This window comes from Diadema antillarum, unplaced genomic scaffold (genome assembly GCF_040938485.1).
Source record: "Diadema antillarum isolate AM-2024a unplaced genomic scaffold, OU_Dant_1.0 scf00000032, whole genome shotgun sequence".
NCBI classification, from domain to species: Eukaryota; Metazoa; Echinodermata; class Echinoidea; order Diadematoida; family Diadematidae; genus Diadema; species Diadema antillarum.
In genome coordinates this window covers 1,522,644-1,541,896 of record NW_027270921.1, presented here as the reverse complement: position 1 = coordinate 1,541,896, position 19,253 = coordinate 1,522,644, and the positions used below count along the sequence as shown (strand labels likewise).

The 19,253-nt window shown below is 37.9% G+C and overlaps 1 protein-coding gene across 1 annotated transcript in view; it reads right to left on the bottom strand.

Moving 5' to 3' along the window:
• Nucleotides 1-10,615: 10,615 nt before the first annotated feature.
• Nucleotides 10,616-19,253, bottom strand: part of LOC139742266 (uncharacterized) — a 44,406-nt gene continuing 35,768 nt past the window's right edge. Inside the window, exons 19-21 of the mRNA XM_071652848.1 lie at nt 13,539-13,819; nt 12,123-12,795; nt 10,616-10,782 (exon numbers count right to left, since the gene is read on the bottom strand). Of these exons, the coding sequence (XP_071508949.1) occupies nt 10,656-10,782; nt 12,123-12,795; nt 13,539-13,819 (1,081 nt within the window). The 3' untranslated portion in view covers nt 10,616-10,655. The remainder of the gene's footprint in view (nt 10,783-12,122; nt 12,796-13,538; nt 13,820-19,253) is intronic.

The window sequence follows — 19,253 nt, the reverse complement described above, 5'->3', positions numbered from 1 at the left end:
GCTTATATCTAACAGTTTTGATAAGTAATTCTGAAAGAAGACCGCTTCCATTGCCAATCAAAAGTCACTTCTCACAATGAGTGGTTTAAAAATACGAGTCAAAACTTATAGCTGCAACATTACACGACGCAATCACGGATTCGAAGACAAACACATTTCTCCCACCCCCCCCCCCCAAAAAAAAAAACACTTACAATTAATAACCCCGTCACGGGCAGAGCTAATGACTTGTGTGGAAGAAAATTTGTTCGCATGGCAACGACTGAAGACGTCATTTACCAAAAAAAAAAAAAAGGCAACAGGTGGATTCGTGTTCATCACCCTCCAAAATAGGGGAAAAAAACAACTCAAAAATGCAAAGAAAAATTAGTAACTCGCCGTTGACTAAACCACGAAGAGTTCGGTCTACATAATTTCTACATCGAAACAAAACTTCAATAACTGCAATAAATGTTGTTCGGATTCGTATACAACTCAGCACCACCAACCCGCCCCCCCCCCCCCCTTGAACATTAAAAAAAGAAAAAAAAATCTTCAGAAAATTGAGAAAAAAATTAACTCGCCGTATACACACGCAGGCTATTAAAGCCGAATAGAAACAACGGTCTACATGTGCCTAACGCCAACTAATGTAGAAATTTTCTACATTTGTGGTTGATGTTTGAATTTTGTTCGTGGGCGTTTTCTACAGTAGTGGGCACTGTTCGTTTCTACACTTGTTGGCAATGTTTTCTACATTTATGGGTAATTTCTACATAAGTGGGCGTTTCTACATTATGTTGTGGGCCTTTTTTACATTTGTGCGTTCAACAATCCTACATCAATTTTCAGCTGATGATGATACTAATGGTAATGATGAACGGTTATAATGATAATGATAATAGTAAGTAGTAAATGATAACGATGACAATAGTGATAGTCATGCGATACTTATCAGTTTCGTAATTGTCAATGTTTTCTACATTTATGGGCAATTTCTACATAAGTGGGCGTTTCTACATTATGTTGTGGGCCTTTTTTACATTTGTGCGTTCAACAATCCTACATCAATTTTCAGCTGATGATGATACTAATGGTAATGATGAACGGTTATAATGATAATGATAATAGTAAGTAGTAAATGATAACGATGACAATAGTGATAGTCATGCGATACTTATCAGTTTCGTAATTGTCAATGTTTTCTACATTTATGGGCAATTTCTACATAAGTGGGCGTTTCTACATTATGTTGTGGGCCTTTTTTACATTTGTGCGTTCAACAATCCTACATCAATGTTCAGCTGATGATGATACTAATGATAATGATGAACAGTTATACAGTTATAATGATAATGATAATAGTAAGTAGTAAATGATAACGATGACAATAGTATAAGTACTATAGTCATGCGATACTTATCAGTTTCGTAATTGTCATAATTGTCATAATTTTCATCATTATTTTAGAAGTGGAATTGTGAGAACTGCTACTTCAATTACTGAATGTTTTTGAACTTACTCTTTTCACAGTGAGTTCCTTGGAAGCCTGGTAGACACGTACAGTTATAGTGATCAAACCCAGACCGACACCATCCGTTCTCACCACAAGGCGAACTTAGGCATTCGTCGACGTCTGTGAAAACAATTCAAAAGTTTTTACGAAGTTAGATGTTCTCTCATCCGTATAATGAAAAACACAAGAAACTACTGATTGCAATAATCATTTTGATTTTGATTTAGGCAGTGACGGTCTGACTTGGATATTGGAGAACGAGGCGATAGATAGATTTTTCATAGTGGTTAAGTAATAGAGCTATCTAGATTTTGTAAAATACATTGAATGACAGCTGTAAATTTGCATAACAACAATATAAAAACATTCTATCATGTAGTATTTTAAACGAAGTATTGGGCAATTACCAGGAAAAAAAAACACTATCCACTTTTAACTAACACTCCCGCCAAATAATAACAATAATAGGGCTTAATAAAATAATATTATTAATGATATTGATAATAAAAAATAATATCATATATGCATATATATATATATATATATATATATACCATATCCCCCCCCCCAAAAAAAAATAATAATAATACAGCGATAACCTCCGCAAAAAAAAAAATTGTGAATCAATCCAAATACAATTTCAGGGTGTGAAACTATAACTCATTGCCCACATCTAATACAGAAAACCCCATTCGATTTGCTTCAGTGGTCAAAGAGAAATTTGGAATTTTGTAGAGCATGTCAGAAATCCCTTCCCTCCAAGTTCTGTCTATTGTGTTCACACATTAATATGCATTTCCAAGAGCATCCAAGTGCTAAACTTGGAAGAATCAGACTCATGACATGCTTTACAACAATTTTAAGCGGTCACATTTCTCTGTGACCGCTTAACCAAATTGACTGCTTTACCAAATTGAATGAGGTTTTCTTCAAAATAGAGCTAAGATGTTATATTTTAAGACCCTGACTGTCTGAAGTAGCATTAACACGGTTAAATCATTATTGGGTTTAATCAATGCGAAAAGTGGATTGTAATTTTTGGGGACATACTGTATATATATACAGTGTACATTCAGTAGAATACAAAGAGTAGAGAGCAAAGTTTTACTTCAAGACATTGCATATTTCACATTTCAGATGTCTCATGTCTTCTACAGGTGATGATAGACATTGCGTCTGAATGACTACTTTACAAAAGTTGAAGAATGCCAATAACAAATAAATTTACTACCTACCTTCATAGCAGGACGCTCTGAATGTAATATTTCCGGTGATTACGAGTATTCTACCACTTATGAAAAACTTCAAGTTATTTCCCCGCGTTAGGAAAGAGAAGTCCGTAAAATTCCTCAGTCTCACATAGTGGTTCGTACTTATAACGGTGTCAGTGCTTTCCACCAGTTCAATGTTCAAGTCGTCTCTGTTAATAGAACGAACAGATAAACGTATCCGCCAGCTGTAGGGTACAAATATTTTAAAACTAATTTCGCCCACGCGTCTTCCTTCATCCGCCATAACCTCACGGGAGAACGATCCAAACGGACAGTGCAGTGTATGGTCTGAAATAATGAACAAAAACATTGCAAAGTCTGAACAAAACAGCCCAGCATTTGTTCTAAGATATAATGAGAAGACAACTGAATATAGAATCGATGAAGTTAGATATCTTCTTTTTTTCACTTGAAGTTTTTAAGTAAACATGTTTGCCTTTCAAGCAAAGCAAAAGTCATTAACATTCTATAAGGCAGAACCCTCTGGAAGAACAGTGAGAACACCAGAGAGACGTAAACAAAATATTCAATTCAATTATAGTTTATTTCCAATCAACGAAAATCAGAAACATAGTACAAAGTATACATGTCATGAAATAATATTGTTCAAACGTTTGCAAAAGATTCATGTGGTATACAAGATAAATTTCAGAACAACATATAATATATACAAAATAAACAAAATATCATTATTGACAGCATTATTATCATTTAATTCAATTCAAACTTTATTTCATATTTTCGAAAAGAACATAAAATTTTTCACTTTCATTGTCATTATCATTGTGAACGTTATAGGCCCTAATAATCCATATTGCTTCTCATTATTTTTGTTGAATCATTAGCATAAGTAGTGTTAACATTATGTACAGTAAATATCATTCTTACTGCAGTCATTGTTATTGCATAATTATAATTGTTATTATCGTCATTATCATTGTCATTATCATCACAACCGTAGCAATACACTGTAATGTCATTCTACATATAGTGTACTCTAAAGGAATGTATTTATGTCAATTTCAAAAAGTGAACATATTGAAAAAAAAAGTACTGCGCAATCCCATGCGCAGAATACGCAGATAAAGTCAAACCCACGCAATGAGGATCGTTACAGTTCGTCATTCCGAAGGTTCGTTATTCCGAAGATTCGTTATTTCAAAGGTTACGAAAAATGAAAAAATGAAATAAGTTTTGTTATTCCGAAGGTTCATTAAACCGAAAATGAAATAAGGTTCATTATTCTGAAGGTTCGTTGATCCGAAAATGAAATAAGGCTGGTTATTCAGAAGGTTCGTTACGGACCCCATTTCATTTTCGGATCAACGAACCTTCGGAATAACGAACCTTCGGAATAACACCACAAATGTTCGCATCAACGAACCCTTTTTTCGTTTTCGGAGTAACGAACCTCTAGGTATAGGGAATTTGTGTTTCGGATTAACGAACCTTCAGAATAACGAACCTTCGGAATAACGAACAGCACCCATGCATTAAGACAACTAAATTTTAGTTGTTCAAAGTGATGAATTCTTGCGTCGAATTGCTTCTGTCGCAGCTGACTGACAAATTGCCCTTCATTGACGTAAATAATCAAAGAATATTACAGTGCTGTAGTAATAACCATGATACCAAAATAATAATGGGCATGGCATACATACTCAGGCTGGATCCGAACCAACGATTCCTGATCACCGAGAGGCGTTGTATCCACTAGGCTATCGAGCTTCCCTCAACAATCATTGCTGGTTCTATTCCTTATAACATTCAGTGGGTCCTGCGTATTTATTCAGATTGATCTATTTTTGCATCGAGTTGTTGTTGGAACTGTTTTGACTCTTTCTTTTTGTTGTTGTTGTAATCATGACTATCCCAGTACAACATTGAATAATATTTGCCTATTTTACGTTGATGAAGGGCAATTTGTCAATCTTGCAGTTGCAATGATTTCAGTTATCATTGGAGGATGGGACGTATTACTTACTGATCATTCATGCAGCCACTATACTTTCGGAAATTATAAATTTAGATAGACTATCCAATTCTTCTCAAATTTCAGTAATGCTGCTTGCTATGACCAAAGTATAAATTTCCATGTATACAGTTAATTCGTTGTACAATTATATAAAAGAAAAAAGAAATACAGTAGAATATACTCACTTGTTGTCGCGCATGACGTCACAATGAGATGGTGTAAAACGCATGCCGACAATATCATGTATTTGTTCAAGTTTGTCATGATGATGGAAGTCGAGGATTTCGCATTTCTCTCCTACTTATATTCGACTTCCCTACTGATGGATAATCTACTTCAGAACGGGTGTTGAGGTTTAGATGCCTTTATGAACTGCTCAAGAGGTGGAGAAGAGGTCAGTCTGTGCCTTTGAAAGGAAGAAAAAATTATTCAAATCACGAACTGAAGAGGTTCTTCTCCTCAATAGCCCTCCTCATTGATTACTCAATTCAGTGTGGATTTTTAAAGGCACTTCGTGTATCACTTGTGTATAAACCGAAACCATCGACATGACACAATTGTTCTTCAGTGAAATGCAGTGTGATGTGATAATAGAGATCCCGGGTGTCCCCAGCACCATTCTACCATGGGAACAGCAGGAGCAACAGTGGTAAATACCAGGGATATTACATGTCATCTCGCTTTAATCACGTTATTGAATATTGATAGAGGTGCAGTGATGGCAATGATAATGTGTATACACATTTCTCTAATTCCTAGTTCTCCAAATCAATCAATCATTCATCATCAGATTAATCCATCTGTATGTTCAGACTATAACTGTTTAAGTTGAGTCGAGTTGAGCTTGCTAATCAGCTGTATTTCAGCAAGGCAGTCTGTCTGTCTGTCTACAATGTACAACTGTATCTATCTGCCGATCTATCATTTAGAGTGAATCTTTCAACCTCGTATGGTCCACGTGACCTGAAGAGGATAGGTGAGGTGAGGGTGTATTTTGTACAATGTATTAGTAAATAGAGATGTCGACACACACATACATCAACACATATACATGTATACAAACATACAAACATACATACCTGTACATGCATACACACTTATATGCATACATAAAAACATAAGTCATGCATAAACACATGTATTTATGCACGACTTAAATGTTTATGTATGTACTTAGTACCCGCTGCTATAAGATATTAGAACCATCACTGGCTACTGTATCGGGCAGAAGCTCGGCAGTCTAGTGGATATTACTCCCATCTATAGCAATCAGCAGGTCATTGATTCAAATCTCAGTGTCCATTACTGTCCAACCCAAGTATGTTTGCCCAAGAGTGTTATCATGGTTATTTACTAAAACACTAAAAGATTGGCGTTTATTTACGTCTATGTTAGGCAATTTTCAATCAATCGAAGAAAAAAAACAACTCGATGCATTTAATCATTATTTGAATGCATAAATAAGTTGTTGATACATCCATTCATAATGCATGTACATTAATTTGTGTGCTTCACAGATATGACTGAATGTTGCAGTATATTGCTTTGGAAACTGACTATGTATCATCTCTTAGATGGCAAAACACATTCAGCACTGGAAGCAAGCAAGCAAACAAACAAACAAACAAACACAAACAGGAGTCAAAAACTAAACGAAGGAAACATGACAATTATGTTGGGACAGACCCCCTTTTTTCAAATACAAAATGAGGGAGATCTTTGTTTTATTGTTGCTAGAATCACTACACTGTAAATGAAAACTTGCAGAATAGCAGCAATGCATGTTAAAAGCCCTACACTTATCCTGGGGCACTATATCCAGAGTCCTTACAACCTTATAATTCAGCATAACATTATAGAAAGGTTCGCTCTGGAAGACAAAGTATTGATATGACATTATGTGTACAATAGTATTCGTGCTGCTGATAAGGTGGAACATGACAAATCTAAAAACTAATGGCGTGGTATTTAGTTGCTGCTTTTGACTAGTGCTACACGATACGCCAACACACTGAGTACATTAATTTTTTGCCCTTTTTTCTTGCTTGGCATATCACACAGAGAGAGATCAGTATAAAAGATGTACTCGTCATAAGTCACAACGACGTCCGTTTTGCAAAGGAACCACAATGTGCCTGCTCTAACAAGGACATTTCAGTGGTCCCAAACAGCTTTTTATTCAAGGGATCCCCTGTATCACTGGAAATGATCTATCACCATATGATTTAGTGAAGTACTTTACATAATTTTATTATGATACCGTAATTACAGTCAGCCTTACTTAAGTCAATCTTGCGTAAATTGAATATTCGCCCAGGTCAAAGGTCTTTTCAAATCCTCTTCTTTTTATCCATATTCTACTGATTTCAATCCCTCATAAATCAAATTTTTTCTAAGTCGGAGCCATTTCTTCAGTCAAAATAGATTCGACTTAGGCAAGGTTGACTGTATATCAAGATTGACTTTGATATGTAACAAATTTTACGTGTAATTAATTTTCTGGAGCAAAGTTTTGTTGCCCCACATTGAAGATATCATGTACACTTTGCACAGTAGCATGAATGCTCATGAACTTTGTGTAGGCTTTACAATCATCTCTGTCAGAAAAACAAAACCCCAACAAATAATAATGCAGTTTCACTTCCATTGTTTGCAAGACTGTACACTTCAAGCAGAAAATAAGAGTAAGAGTTTAGTCACCTATGATGAAAAGTGCGGTCAAATTACTTGTGGCGGGGGTGGCAAAGAAATTGGTTTCATGGTTTAACATGGACAGTATCACAAACATTTACAACAGCTTAAAGGGATGGTATGAGTTTGACTAAGATGGGCTTCAGGTTTCCAACTTTTTTTTGGTGAGATAATTAGAAAAATCCTGTGAAACATGAAGAAGCATACAATTCTAACTAGAATTATCAATGAAGGTGATTAACACCCCCGTCCCTAGTGTTGCTTTATAGTATGTGATGTCATGAAGGTAATGACGTTAATACCAAGTTTGCGCATTTGTCGAATTGGAAACAAAATAATTTTAGTTTACTGTACAATTACAGAGTTGACATCGAGTATAAAACTTACAGCAAATGGAAACATGCTTTCCCCCAGTGTCACTACACTTAAAGACCATCATACACACCAAATTTGACCTTCATAGCTTGAATGGTTTATTTTGATACAAAAATGAGTGGTTACCATGGCAACACATTTTCCTTAAACTAACACATTGGTGTCTTGCAAAATTACACTTATAAATCATGATACATACTAAGTTTGACTTTAATTGCTTGAATGATGGAAAAGTTATTTGATCTGCAAGATTTTGGTAAAATTGGGGCTACCATGGCAACGGTTTGTGTGACAAACACAAAAATTATGTGTTCCACATCTATACCTCAGGGCCATAATGCCTACCAAATTTGGTTTCAATTGCTTGAAAAATGTGGAAGAAGTTCACTCCACAGGATAAAACAAACAAACCATGCGGTTACCGTGGCAACGCATTGTCCGATACAAAAACTACACTTAAAGAGCATCATACACACCAAATTTCACCTTCATAGATTGAATGGTTCAATTTGATACAAAAATGAGTGGTTACCATGGCAACACATTTTTCTTATATTATCACATTGGTGTCTTGCATAACTACACCTCCCGATCATACCTACTAAATTTGACCTTAATTGCTTGAATGATGTGGAAGGTATTCAATCCACAAGGTTTTGGTAAAATTATGGTTACCATGGCAATGCTTTGTCCGACAAACACAAAAATTATGTGTTCCACATCTATGCCTCAAAGCCATAATGCCTACCAAATTTGATTTCAATTGCTTCGAAACTGTGAAAGTTGTTCACTCCACAAGATTTCGAAGAAAACATGCGGTTACCATGGCAACGCTTTGTCAAGTACAAACACAAAGAGTGTCTTGCATAACTACACTTATAGATCATCATAGATACCAATTTTGAAATTGATTTCTTAAATACTATAGAAGCTATTCAATCCACAAGGTTTTGGTAAAATTATGGTTACCATGGCAACGCATTGTCCAACAAACACAAAAAACACATCTATACCTCATTATCATCATTTACCCTAAGTTTCATTTAAATTGCTTCAAAACTGTAGGAGGAGTTCGCGACGCAAGATTTTGCAACAGACAGACCGACTGACCAACATCACGGTGATTCCTATATACCCCTTCACACTATGTGTGGCGGGGGTATAATAAAGAGAAATTCAAAGTTTATTTGACAAACATTGGTTTGAAATAGCTGAGATATCCAAAAACAAAGAGATCCTAATGAAAGGTGGGATCCCACCCTTTATTAGGAGCACTTTGTTTTACTTTGTTTTTGGATATCTCACTCACTTAAAAGCCGATTTTCATCTAATAAAGTTTGAATTCCTCTTAGAATTGTATGCTCTTTAACATTATACAAGTGATTGCTAATCATTTCGCAAAGCGTTGAAATCTCAATCCCCATCTCAATGAAAACTATACAATCCCTTTGAATAGGATGTATTTTGGCACTACTGACATTAAAAAGAGAACAAAAACCATATGCCCAGTATATGTTCAAACATAAATGCTTAATTAGTCCTTACAAACAGGAACAAAAAAATAAAAAATTATAGATCACATAAATCACGGGACAATATCTGGTGCAAATTGCTTGATATTTCAGTTACAAATGCAGTAAGTGGCATAAATTTTCAAGAGATCTTTCACCATAACACTGAACTGACAAAGGAAAACTGAATTTGCTTTCACCATGAAAATAACGTTTTGTGTTGGACTTCTCAATAGAACATGTCCAACCCTTCTGTAGACAACTTGATGTGTGCATGAGGATCAGACTGATTTTTTTTACAAGTACTTTTTCACATGATCTGTCAAAAAAGTTAGGTCCTACTAAATCACTCGCATAAAATCCATGTTCCCTGATCACAGAAGAGTATAAACCTATACAACCATGGAAATATACACAGCTTGGGTTTTTGATACTGTATAACACATACATGATAATGTAAAACGAGGAATGTTCGCGTGCATCTTAATTTCGCAAATTTCGCGAGAGCCAAGATTTGTGAAATTAAAATGCATGTGAAAGTTCTTGTCTACACGATATCCATTGAATGCTAAAGGCAGTTCGCGAAAATTTCATGCCGCAAAAAAGACCGTCGGCTCCAATTCGTGAAAATTTCATGCCGCGAAAATATTGTGTTATTGACTATTTGCCAAGGAAACCTTGTAGAACTTGTACAACATCTAACAAATCAGATGATCTGGTACAGACCAGGTCTACATGCAATCCTCTATCAGGACCTCATTATTTTCTTCATCACATTACCAGACATCAGTGTTTCTTTTCATTTGCTCATTGTTAAAGGCCGTGTCACACCTTTCCGGGCAAGCCTTGCGTGCGACTTGCAAAGAACAATTTTTACTACCTGGAGGTCCCCGGAATGAGCCGCACATGACAGCACATAGCATGTATTTCACCCGTAGTCACCCGGAGGTGTGCACGCAAATCTTTTTACCCGCAACCATGTTTAGGCCCTGTTACACCTTTCCGGGCAAGCTACACATCGATATATCCCATGGTGTAATAGTACAGTGTCATCATAGACACCATGTAGTGTCATCACACAGAACCGTTGGATTGAATAACATTATTGTCTGTCACACAAATACGTTTGCTCCAGTTGGTGGCAATATCTACATTATACACAGGTATGTGTAAAACTAATGAAGACACAGTGTAATCAGTACATCACTGCTCATCAGTGGCAGAACTGAGACACCTGTCGATCGTGTTGCAGAGTGACTAATGAGCACACAACATGTACACGTGTATATCTCCAAGGTTCCAGTGCTGTCTTTGCCATGATGGATAAAGTAGAGTTTTCACTTCTGCAGCTTCATCTTTAGCTTGAGGGCAATCAACTGGAGTTTTTCGCTGCTTCCATCGATGCAGAGAGCCTGCAAGAAAGCCCTCAGGGCACCTTCCATGTTACCCTCAGCCAACTTTGACCTGGAAGTGCATCACATGTGAGAAAAAAGGTTTGGATTAACTAATGTATATTTAAACAGACAGACACTTGTTGTGTGTTGCATGTGACATGGAATATACAATACAGTATTGGGCAATATGTTAATGCCACACTATCATCAACAATGCTTTAAAAACTTTGACTACTATAACTCCAACACTGTAAAGTACAAGCATTTGTCAATCAATGATTGCAATTCACTTCTGAAAAATCAAATGTAGCTGTAAAGTATTACACCAGCAATGTCCCTATACAATGTTAGCAACTGCGTGATGTCGTAAAACTCTGTTAGTTCTCATGTTCATCCAAAGCTTTGTTATTCCTAGTATGTGAGTTATACACCAAATTTTTCCTTAATCATCAGTGAGGCACAGTTCATGTTTCACTGCATCAAAAAAAGAAAACAAACAAACAAAAAACCCCAACAAAACAAAACAAAAACAAAAACAAACAAGATCAAAATAATTTCCTAAGATTGAAATCATCTATTGGCATATGGACAAAATAAGTTCATAACAAATCTTCATCCACTCAGAATTGCTATAACTATCACCAGCCAGAATCTCTAAAATGGTACGATGAAATAAATTTAAGTGAGGTATTGAGAAAGAATTCGTAACCCTTAGCTGTCTCTCGAACGACTACTTATAAAGTTTTTATTTTTGCAAACGTTTCATTTTCACAAATTTCACGAATGACTGTTGGGCCGCAAATTTCGCATCACGCGAAAATATTGTGAACAGACAGACATTAGAGCACTTGCTGTCAAATTGCGAAAACAACATCTTGTGAAATTGTCTGTAACCCCCTATTCGCAAAAATATCTGTACCCGAATATAGCGGCTTTAACTGAAGGCTGCACATAAAACTTTCCAAATCATACTGCTACATTACTATGCAGGTCCTTTTGTTTACAATCAGATGACCTTATGGTCAAACAAGCAATGACATGACACTTATCCATCATGCATGTTGTTTCACAAAAAAATTAGAAATAAATCAAAGCTCAATAAATGGAGAATAATGTTAGTCTGCAAGACTACATCTTTGGTAACTCTGCTGCTCTACGATAGGTCAAGGCTTTTAAAGCATAAATCTTTGCCTGCACACAATGTCAAAGTTTCAATCATGTTGCCATTATGCAGTGGAGAAATGAAAAGCCTAACTTTAACTTTTGGTCTGTATGTCTGCAATTCATTAGTCTTTTGAAATGATTCTTTGTTTTTGGGTCTTGTGGCTTGCAATAATATTTCATTCAGCATTAAAAATTGAGACTTAAGACTGACACTATCTGAAAACCAGAAAAGACAGCAGTACGTACTTTCCCTTATAAACAAGCTCCTTGTACTTCTCCCTCATCTCATCATCCAATTCATCCTCATCTTCATCGTCATCGTCGCATTCGTCACTCTCCCCATCAAGTTCCTCCTCCTCCTCGTCTTCCTCTTCATCATCCTCATCTGTTCCTGAATGCCCCATTGCTGCTGCCCTTCTGTCATGTTTTTGTCTGACCATCCCTGAAGGTTCATCATCTCCTCCAGCTCCCTCCTCCAGCTCTCCATTGCTGTCATCATCTTCCACCTCATCATCGCCATCGTCATCTATCCCATGATGCCCCTGCCATGACTGCTTCTTCATTTCCTCCATACTTGGGCTATCTCCAACATCTTCCCTATCATCACTGTCTTCGGCATCATCTTCGCTGTCCTCGTCTGAATCATGCATCACCAGTCTCCTGGTTTTCTTTTTACCGCCAAGCTGATGGTGTCTTCCGAGGTCCTCCTCTTCTTCCGCGCTCACCCTGTTCTCGCTTCTCCCTCCCTCATCACCTTCCTCATCATAGCTGGATATCTGCTTCCTTTGCCTCTGCTGTCTCCCTCTTGCCCCATGGCATTCTCCCATCTCTGATGTGTCCAACCCAGCATCCTCGGCCAGAGAGTTCTCTTCTTCCTCAACTGATTCCCCATAGCTCTGGTCCACTGAGCTGTTCATCACTGTCAGTGTATGAATCATGACAGATAATTATGAGTGATTTCCTGACATAGAGTGGTTGAGTTCATGAAAGAGAGTAGTAAATCAGAACAAACTCCAGGTTTAATTGGCTTGGAAGAAAACGAAATGAAACTAAATGAAAACATTTCCCTTGGATGATTATGAGTGATTTCATAAAGCACAGCAGTAAATTGGAGTAAACTCTGGGTTTGTTTAGGGAAAGAAATGAAACTGAATATTTTTTTTTCTTGACTACACCTGCACTGTGTTCATTAAATTGGATGCTTACTAGTACTAGAGAGGACCATTTCAATCATTCTGTATTGTTGCTATGGATACTGGCATGCAATTGCATTGTTTTTTTCTTTATTCATAATTGACAACTTTAATGAAGTAGGAAAATACACAATATGATGAAATCTGATTCTATTACGTAATACTCGTATAAGTCTTCAGAGGTTAGCATTTCCCAGGTGTTTAAGGCAGTGAAGTCACATAATGAAATTCAAAGTAGGTAAAAATTCCAGGCAGTCCCAGTTGGCTATAAATACCCGTGTCAGTGAGCAGTAAGCATCTTTTTCAAGTGTGACGGCAGTGAATTATGCCAGGGAGGTGAGACACCTCCCTGATTATACATCTCAAACTCCAATGTCTAGTGATCAGGAAGACGACGCTACCTCTCAGCCCCCATCCCTGCGGGGAGATCAGGGCATGGAAGGCCGCCTTGAAGCTCAACTAGAGAGACTTCGATACTCTCCCGCTTCATGGATAGGGCGGCAGCACACCGTGGTAATGACAAACGGCATGCGAGCCATGCCAGCTGGTGCAGGAGAGCTTCTCCTTCCGGCGATTAGTCCAGACATGCAAGCCATGTCCGCGGGGACAGGGGCGCTGCCCCGCCCATCGAAGACTTCAAGCGAGCTAGCCATCCCCATCGGCAGCTCATCAGACGACGATATTCTCATGTCAGCCTCCTTCCCGACAAAACTGAATGCGTTGCCCTGTATGGGTGGCCTTGACTCTGCCCTTGTGGTTATGGTCATTTTGACAACCGAATTGATCCGGATGCCATGCCCTTACAGCCAAACTCTTTCAAAGCCTGGTACCAAATTTGATTTTAACTTAAATTCTGATCTCATTTGGGCCAAATTTAAAAATTGGCTGATTTGCTAACGAAGGCAGTCACACTGCCACATCAGAAGGTAAGTCTCTATAAAATCGCGAAGCAAATGCTCGATTGCCATCGAATGCCCAAGCAGTTCTCACACCAAAAATCGAGAGCAAAATTTGGGCGATCCTCCTTCAGGAGGCCTTGGGTCTTGTGAGCTCCCAACTTCTACAACAAAATGTAGTGAGGGGACTTCTACCACATAGATAAATCCTTTCTGAAATTCACAGATCATGCACGGATAATCATACATGCAATTGACACAACGAGAATTTTAACAACTCATGTCACCATCGATGGCCTGACACTCCCGGGCTTTGCCTATCGTATGATCTGAGCATGCACCATCGAGGTATCTTGAAAACCTTTCTCAACAACACTTGCGCAGCAAGTCGATACCACTTGGTAGAAAGTTGTTCAGAAAGACATCTGAGAAAAATTGACAAGTGTCACATAAGCATACATCTTGTGTCATGAATGTTCTACGCAAGCCAGCAAAAAAAAAAAAAAAAAGGATGAGTACTGTCCAAAAACCGTTCAGTGCTGGAAATCTCAAGCTTTCCAAAGATGACTGGTCAAAATAATTCGCGAGCCTTGGATATTGGCCACAATATTTGGCTATGAAACCAATAATTTCATTTCAACCCCATACCAATAAATTTTTCCTCTACAAAGCGTACTACCGAGGAGGAAAAGGCAACCCATGAAGAATTGTCTCCGAAGATTCTCGCAAAGCAAGCTATTAGAGAGATTCCTCACATGGAGTATCTACTCTATTCTAGCGCTACCAAAGACTGGCGGTCTAAGTCCAATCATAAATTTGAAAAACTTGAACAAATTATGTAAGATATACGAACACTTCAGAGTGGAACAGTTTCGCTTGATTACGGCCTTAATTTTGCCCCTCCGTTAAGGGTGCATATTTATCGGTATCCGTTCACCTTGTTCATCAAGCATAGTCTTTCGAATATAAATAGTATTTTTACTGCATTCCTTCAGTGCCTTCATCTGGCCTTAATTCGACCCCACAGAATTTCCTTAAAGTTATGAAACCTGTCTTTGCCTCGGTGAGTAGTGGCATTAGAACAATCACCTATTTCGATGATATCCATATTCTTTCTCACACCAGAGAAGAGTGTCTTGACAAAGCCAATTTTATGATCAACTTGTCACCCTTAAAGAGTTTCAGTAAGGATTTCGACAAATCCAGTTTCAACCCAAAGCATGTCGAGACCTTCCTTGGTTCTCATATTAATTCCCAGCAAATGATTTTCAGTTTTTTCCTCAGAACAAGATTGACAAGGTTTCTGCCCTTGGAAATTCAATCTTGAATGGCAACGAAACCAAATTTCGGGATTTTAATGCCTTCCACAAAGAAATTTACATTCTCGTCACTTGGGACTAGAAAAAATAAATCAACTAATGCTCTGTGTAAAGCAGAAGATGACTTCGACACGAAGTTTGGTTTCGTTATCTAGTCATGCGATACAAAACATTCTTTGGTGGTGGCTGTCTTGCAAGACAAAGAATTATTTTCCATCTTCATTTGCATGATAATTTCAAGCGATGCTTGCATCTCAGTATGGAGATTAGTTAATTCTGAACAATGACAATTCCTTTGCTCAGAGAGTCTGGAGTGCCAAACAGAATTCCCAGCATAGCAATGTGTGTGAACCTCTTGCAATTCAGAACGGTCTTGAAGCCCTGTGTGGCTCGTGTACAAAAAATGTGCTTATTCATAATTCGGTCAGACATTTCTACAGCTAGTAGCATACCTGACCTGAACGAATTCACGGCCAACATTGGAATTGGTGTCTAGCAATTGGATATCAGCTTCACATTCAACAGATGTAGATAATTCTGAAGTTTTCTGCTTGTCTCGCAGAGACATGAACAACTAATTACTATTTTACATGTTTTTCACCACATAATCCACAAACTCTACATATCTATAGACTAGCAATGCTCCTCATGTCAAATGGAAGCCAAGTTTTATTGCCCTGAATTTTGATGCCTTTTTCCTTACCCCAGAACGTTTTCAGTCCTCCACAAGCTTCAACTGAACAAGGTGACCTGAGCAATCCTCACTGCCCCAATGGTGGTGGCAGCCATGGGTCTCATTATCGCTCGACATATGCGAATAGCCCCACCTCTATTACTCCACGAGAAAATTCTTGCCCCACACCCTCACCCACCGACGAGCCTCCAGCTAGCCGCCTGCATGGGTGCTCTCTGCTAGCGATGACAAGTGGCAGACACATCGCAGCACATTGCAAAGCTCCTTTCATCATCATGGCGAGACAATACCAATAAACAAAACAAATGAGGGTGCTTGAAGACAGTAGCAATGTCTGTATTCTGAACAATCTTGTGATCCCTTTTAACCATCTACAGAACACGTTGTCAGCATTCTAAGCCTATAGCATAGCTTTTCAACAAAGCCCATTCCACGATTAACTCATAGACCTGCTCGGTCTTCCATACTAACTGAAACCGAGAGCTATGACATAGGAAAACAGCCCCTATAGTCAGACTTATGAAGGGCGTTTCTAACTCCGACCCTCGCAAGCCTAAATACAACAAGACTTGGGATGTTTCAATTGTTTTGAATCACTTTTTATCGATTCAAGGTACCTATGAACTACATGTATAGATTCCTTCAGTGCCTTGAGCCAAAAACAATTTTCCTAGCTCGTTTCGGCAAAACGTACACAAATGCTGAGACATCTAGTTCTTATGACATTACCGGAAGATGAGGCCACGTTTGCACATTAGAGATATGAAAGGTATCTCTAACCAGGTAATTAAAGTGCCTTCTTTTACCTCCAACCCTAAACTCCAATCAATGTTCCAATCAACTCTTCACGAGTATATTAAATGCACAGAACATCTCCAACGAGCAAGTTCAGAAAGCAAACTCATAATTTCTCCGAAACATCCCAACAAATCGGTGACGACAAGCATCTTGGAGCGGAGGCTGAAAGCCAGTCCCTCGCAGCTGCTTGTATAAACACTTAAAATATAACTAATATACTGTCAATATAGCTGTACGTATACATCCCTGTACACTGTACTGACTGCTGCATACAATTAGGTATGAATGTATTGTTGCTATGGGAACATGTACCGAGTTTGTTCTGTCTTCGAGATCAGTATGGAAGGGTACCACAGGACGTACCTCGTGTTCACATACATAAGGATTTGGGAGCACAGTCATCCCGCGTTCATCCCAGACTCTGGTCTGGTAAGACATCCAAGGATGCTAATATGAAAGGGGTATCACATTCTCAGCTCATAGCTACAGAAGCGCCGCAACTTCTAAACTTTCGCGCATGGAGTATAAAGGTCTTAACGAAATCTTGTCCACAACTGACTGGACGAACGCTGGTACATTTTGAACCTTCTACCTTCTAACAATTGATTCCACATTAGTTCAACAATTCTCAGTTCTGCTGAGTCAGAAAGATACATGTAAATTGTGATAGTATTTGTATACCTGTATATTAGTATCTCAATTAAGAACAATGCCCTAATACGAGTCAGATAAGACACAAGACCATAAATCACGTTACGTTGTGCATTGGAAAATGGCGACACATTACTCGGCCACTCGTTTAGGAGATTCGGTCCACCAAACTGATGAATTAAAACTCTAATATCAACCCAAAATGCAATGGACTTGCCTCTAATTATTGCTGCAATATTACTATGCCGAGTATGAACACTGGTTAATGTCTAATTCTTCCTTCAAATGTACATGAATTAAGGAACATGACTATGATTATGTCTTGATTGGAAAATCGGTACAAGAGGTCCATTGTATTTGATTTTGTCTGTGCGCTATCATGCTTAATCCTGCTCCAGTTAAAGCACGCAAGGTATCAAAATGATATCATACTCAAAACCTATGCCTTGCACCTTATACTAGTAGGTTCTCAAGCAAACTTTGCTCAAGTTTTTCTCCTGTTTGCGACAATGTGTGTCACCATAGATAGACACCCTCTATGCATGAGGAGTCATGACCAAAGTTTCAACCTTGTTGTGAAAACTGTCCATCATCCTTCATGTCCTCTTGCCCTCACTCATGTCACTAGACTGACTTCTGTACGGAACTTTGAACATGCTAACCTCTGAAGACTTATACGAGTATTACGTAATAGAATTCCTAAATTATACAAGTAATAAGAAGTATAATTAGAATTCTATTAGTAATAATGAAGTATAAGTCGAAGAGGTTCCCACCCAGCATCTCATTTAATCGACACTCTTCAGTTCTGTACCCTCCCTTTCCAACACTGTACAGAAGTCAAAACTGGTGGGCCCTACTGTCTGCTGATGTTCTGCTTAATTGCTTGACATGAGATGACCATATGTATAAGAATGCTCCGTGCCTTTGGAACAGCAATGATTGTGCTTTATTTATTGCTTGTCTGTATGATGAGAAGGACCAGTGAGCTATTATTGTCTGCATTGCACCCAATACTGCATGGTGTTGCTGGTCTGTCCATTTAAAGCCGTATTCTCTTTGAAAAGATGCTTACTGCTCACTGACACGGGTATTTATAGCCAACTGGGACTGCCTGGAATTTTTACCTACTTTGAATTTCATTATGTGACTTCACTGCCTTAAACACCTGGGAAATGCTAACCTCTTCGACTTATACTTCATTATTACTAATAGAATTCTAATTATACTTCTTATTACTTGTATAATTTAGGAATTTTGAGGACCACAAAGCCTACTTTTATTCACAGTTAGTGACCTCAACAAGTAAATCTACCAGCAAATCTCCTAGCATTAGAATGAAATATGTTAATCCAATGCAAATCTTCTTGCAAAATTTGGGTGTATGCTACAATTAGAATGAGGAAAGACATTGAGAATCACTGGTATTCATTCCCTGTTTTTCCTGATAAAATTTCAGAAGCATAGTTCAATACACTAGCTTAAGTCTGCATGACCTGCTAAAAGCACATCTAAAGACCGCTGACATGGGTACAATAGCAACATGAATTTATGTGCAAAATGAACTTAACTCTGAAAGGAGGTACACAGATTTTATTTCTTCTTTAGCAGTTACTTTACTTTTCTGTCCTTACTACGTTTTACTGGGTCATGCTGCAGAACTGCTAATACAATTAATGTATACTGTACAGCAAAACATTTTCACGACACAGAATTTGCATTTACTTGATCCAGTGGCTTTCTTTGTTGCATGAAATTTTCTTGAATTGCCACTGGAATTCAATGCATATAGTGTAGACAAGTACTTTTGAATGCATTTTAATTTC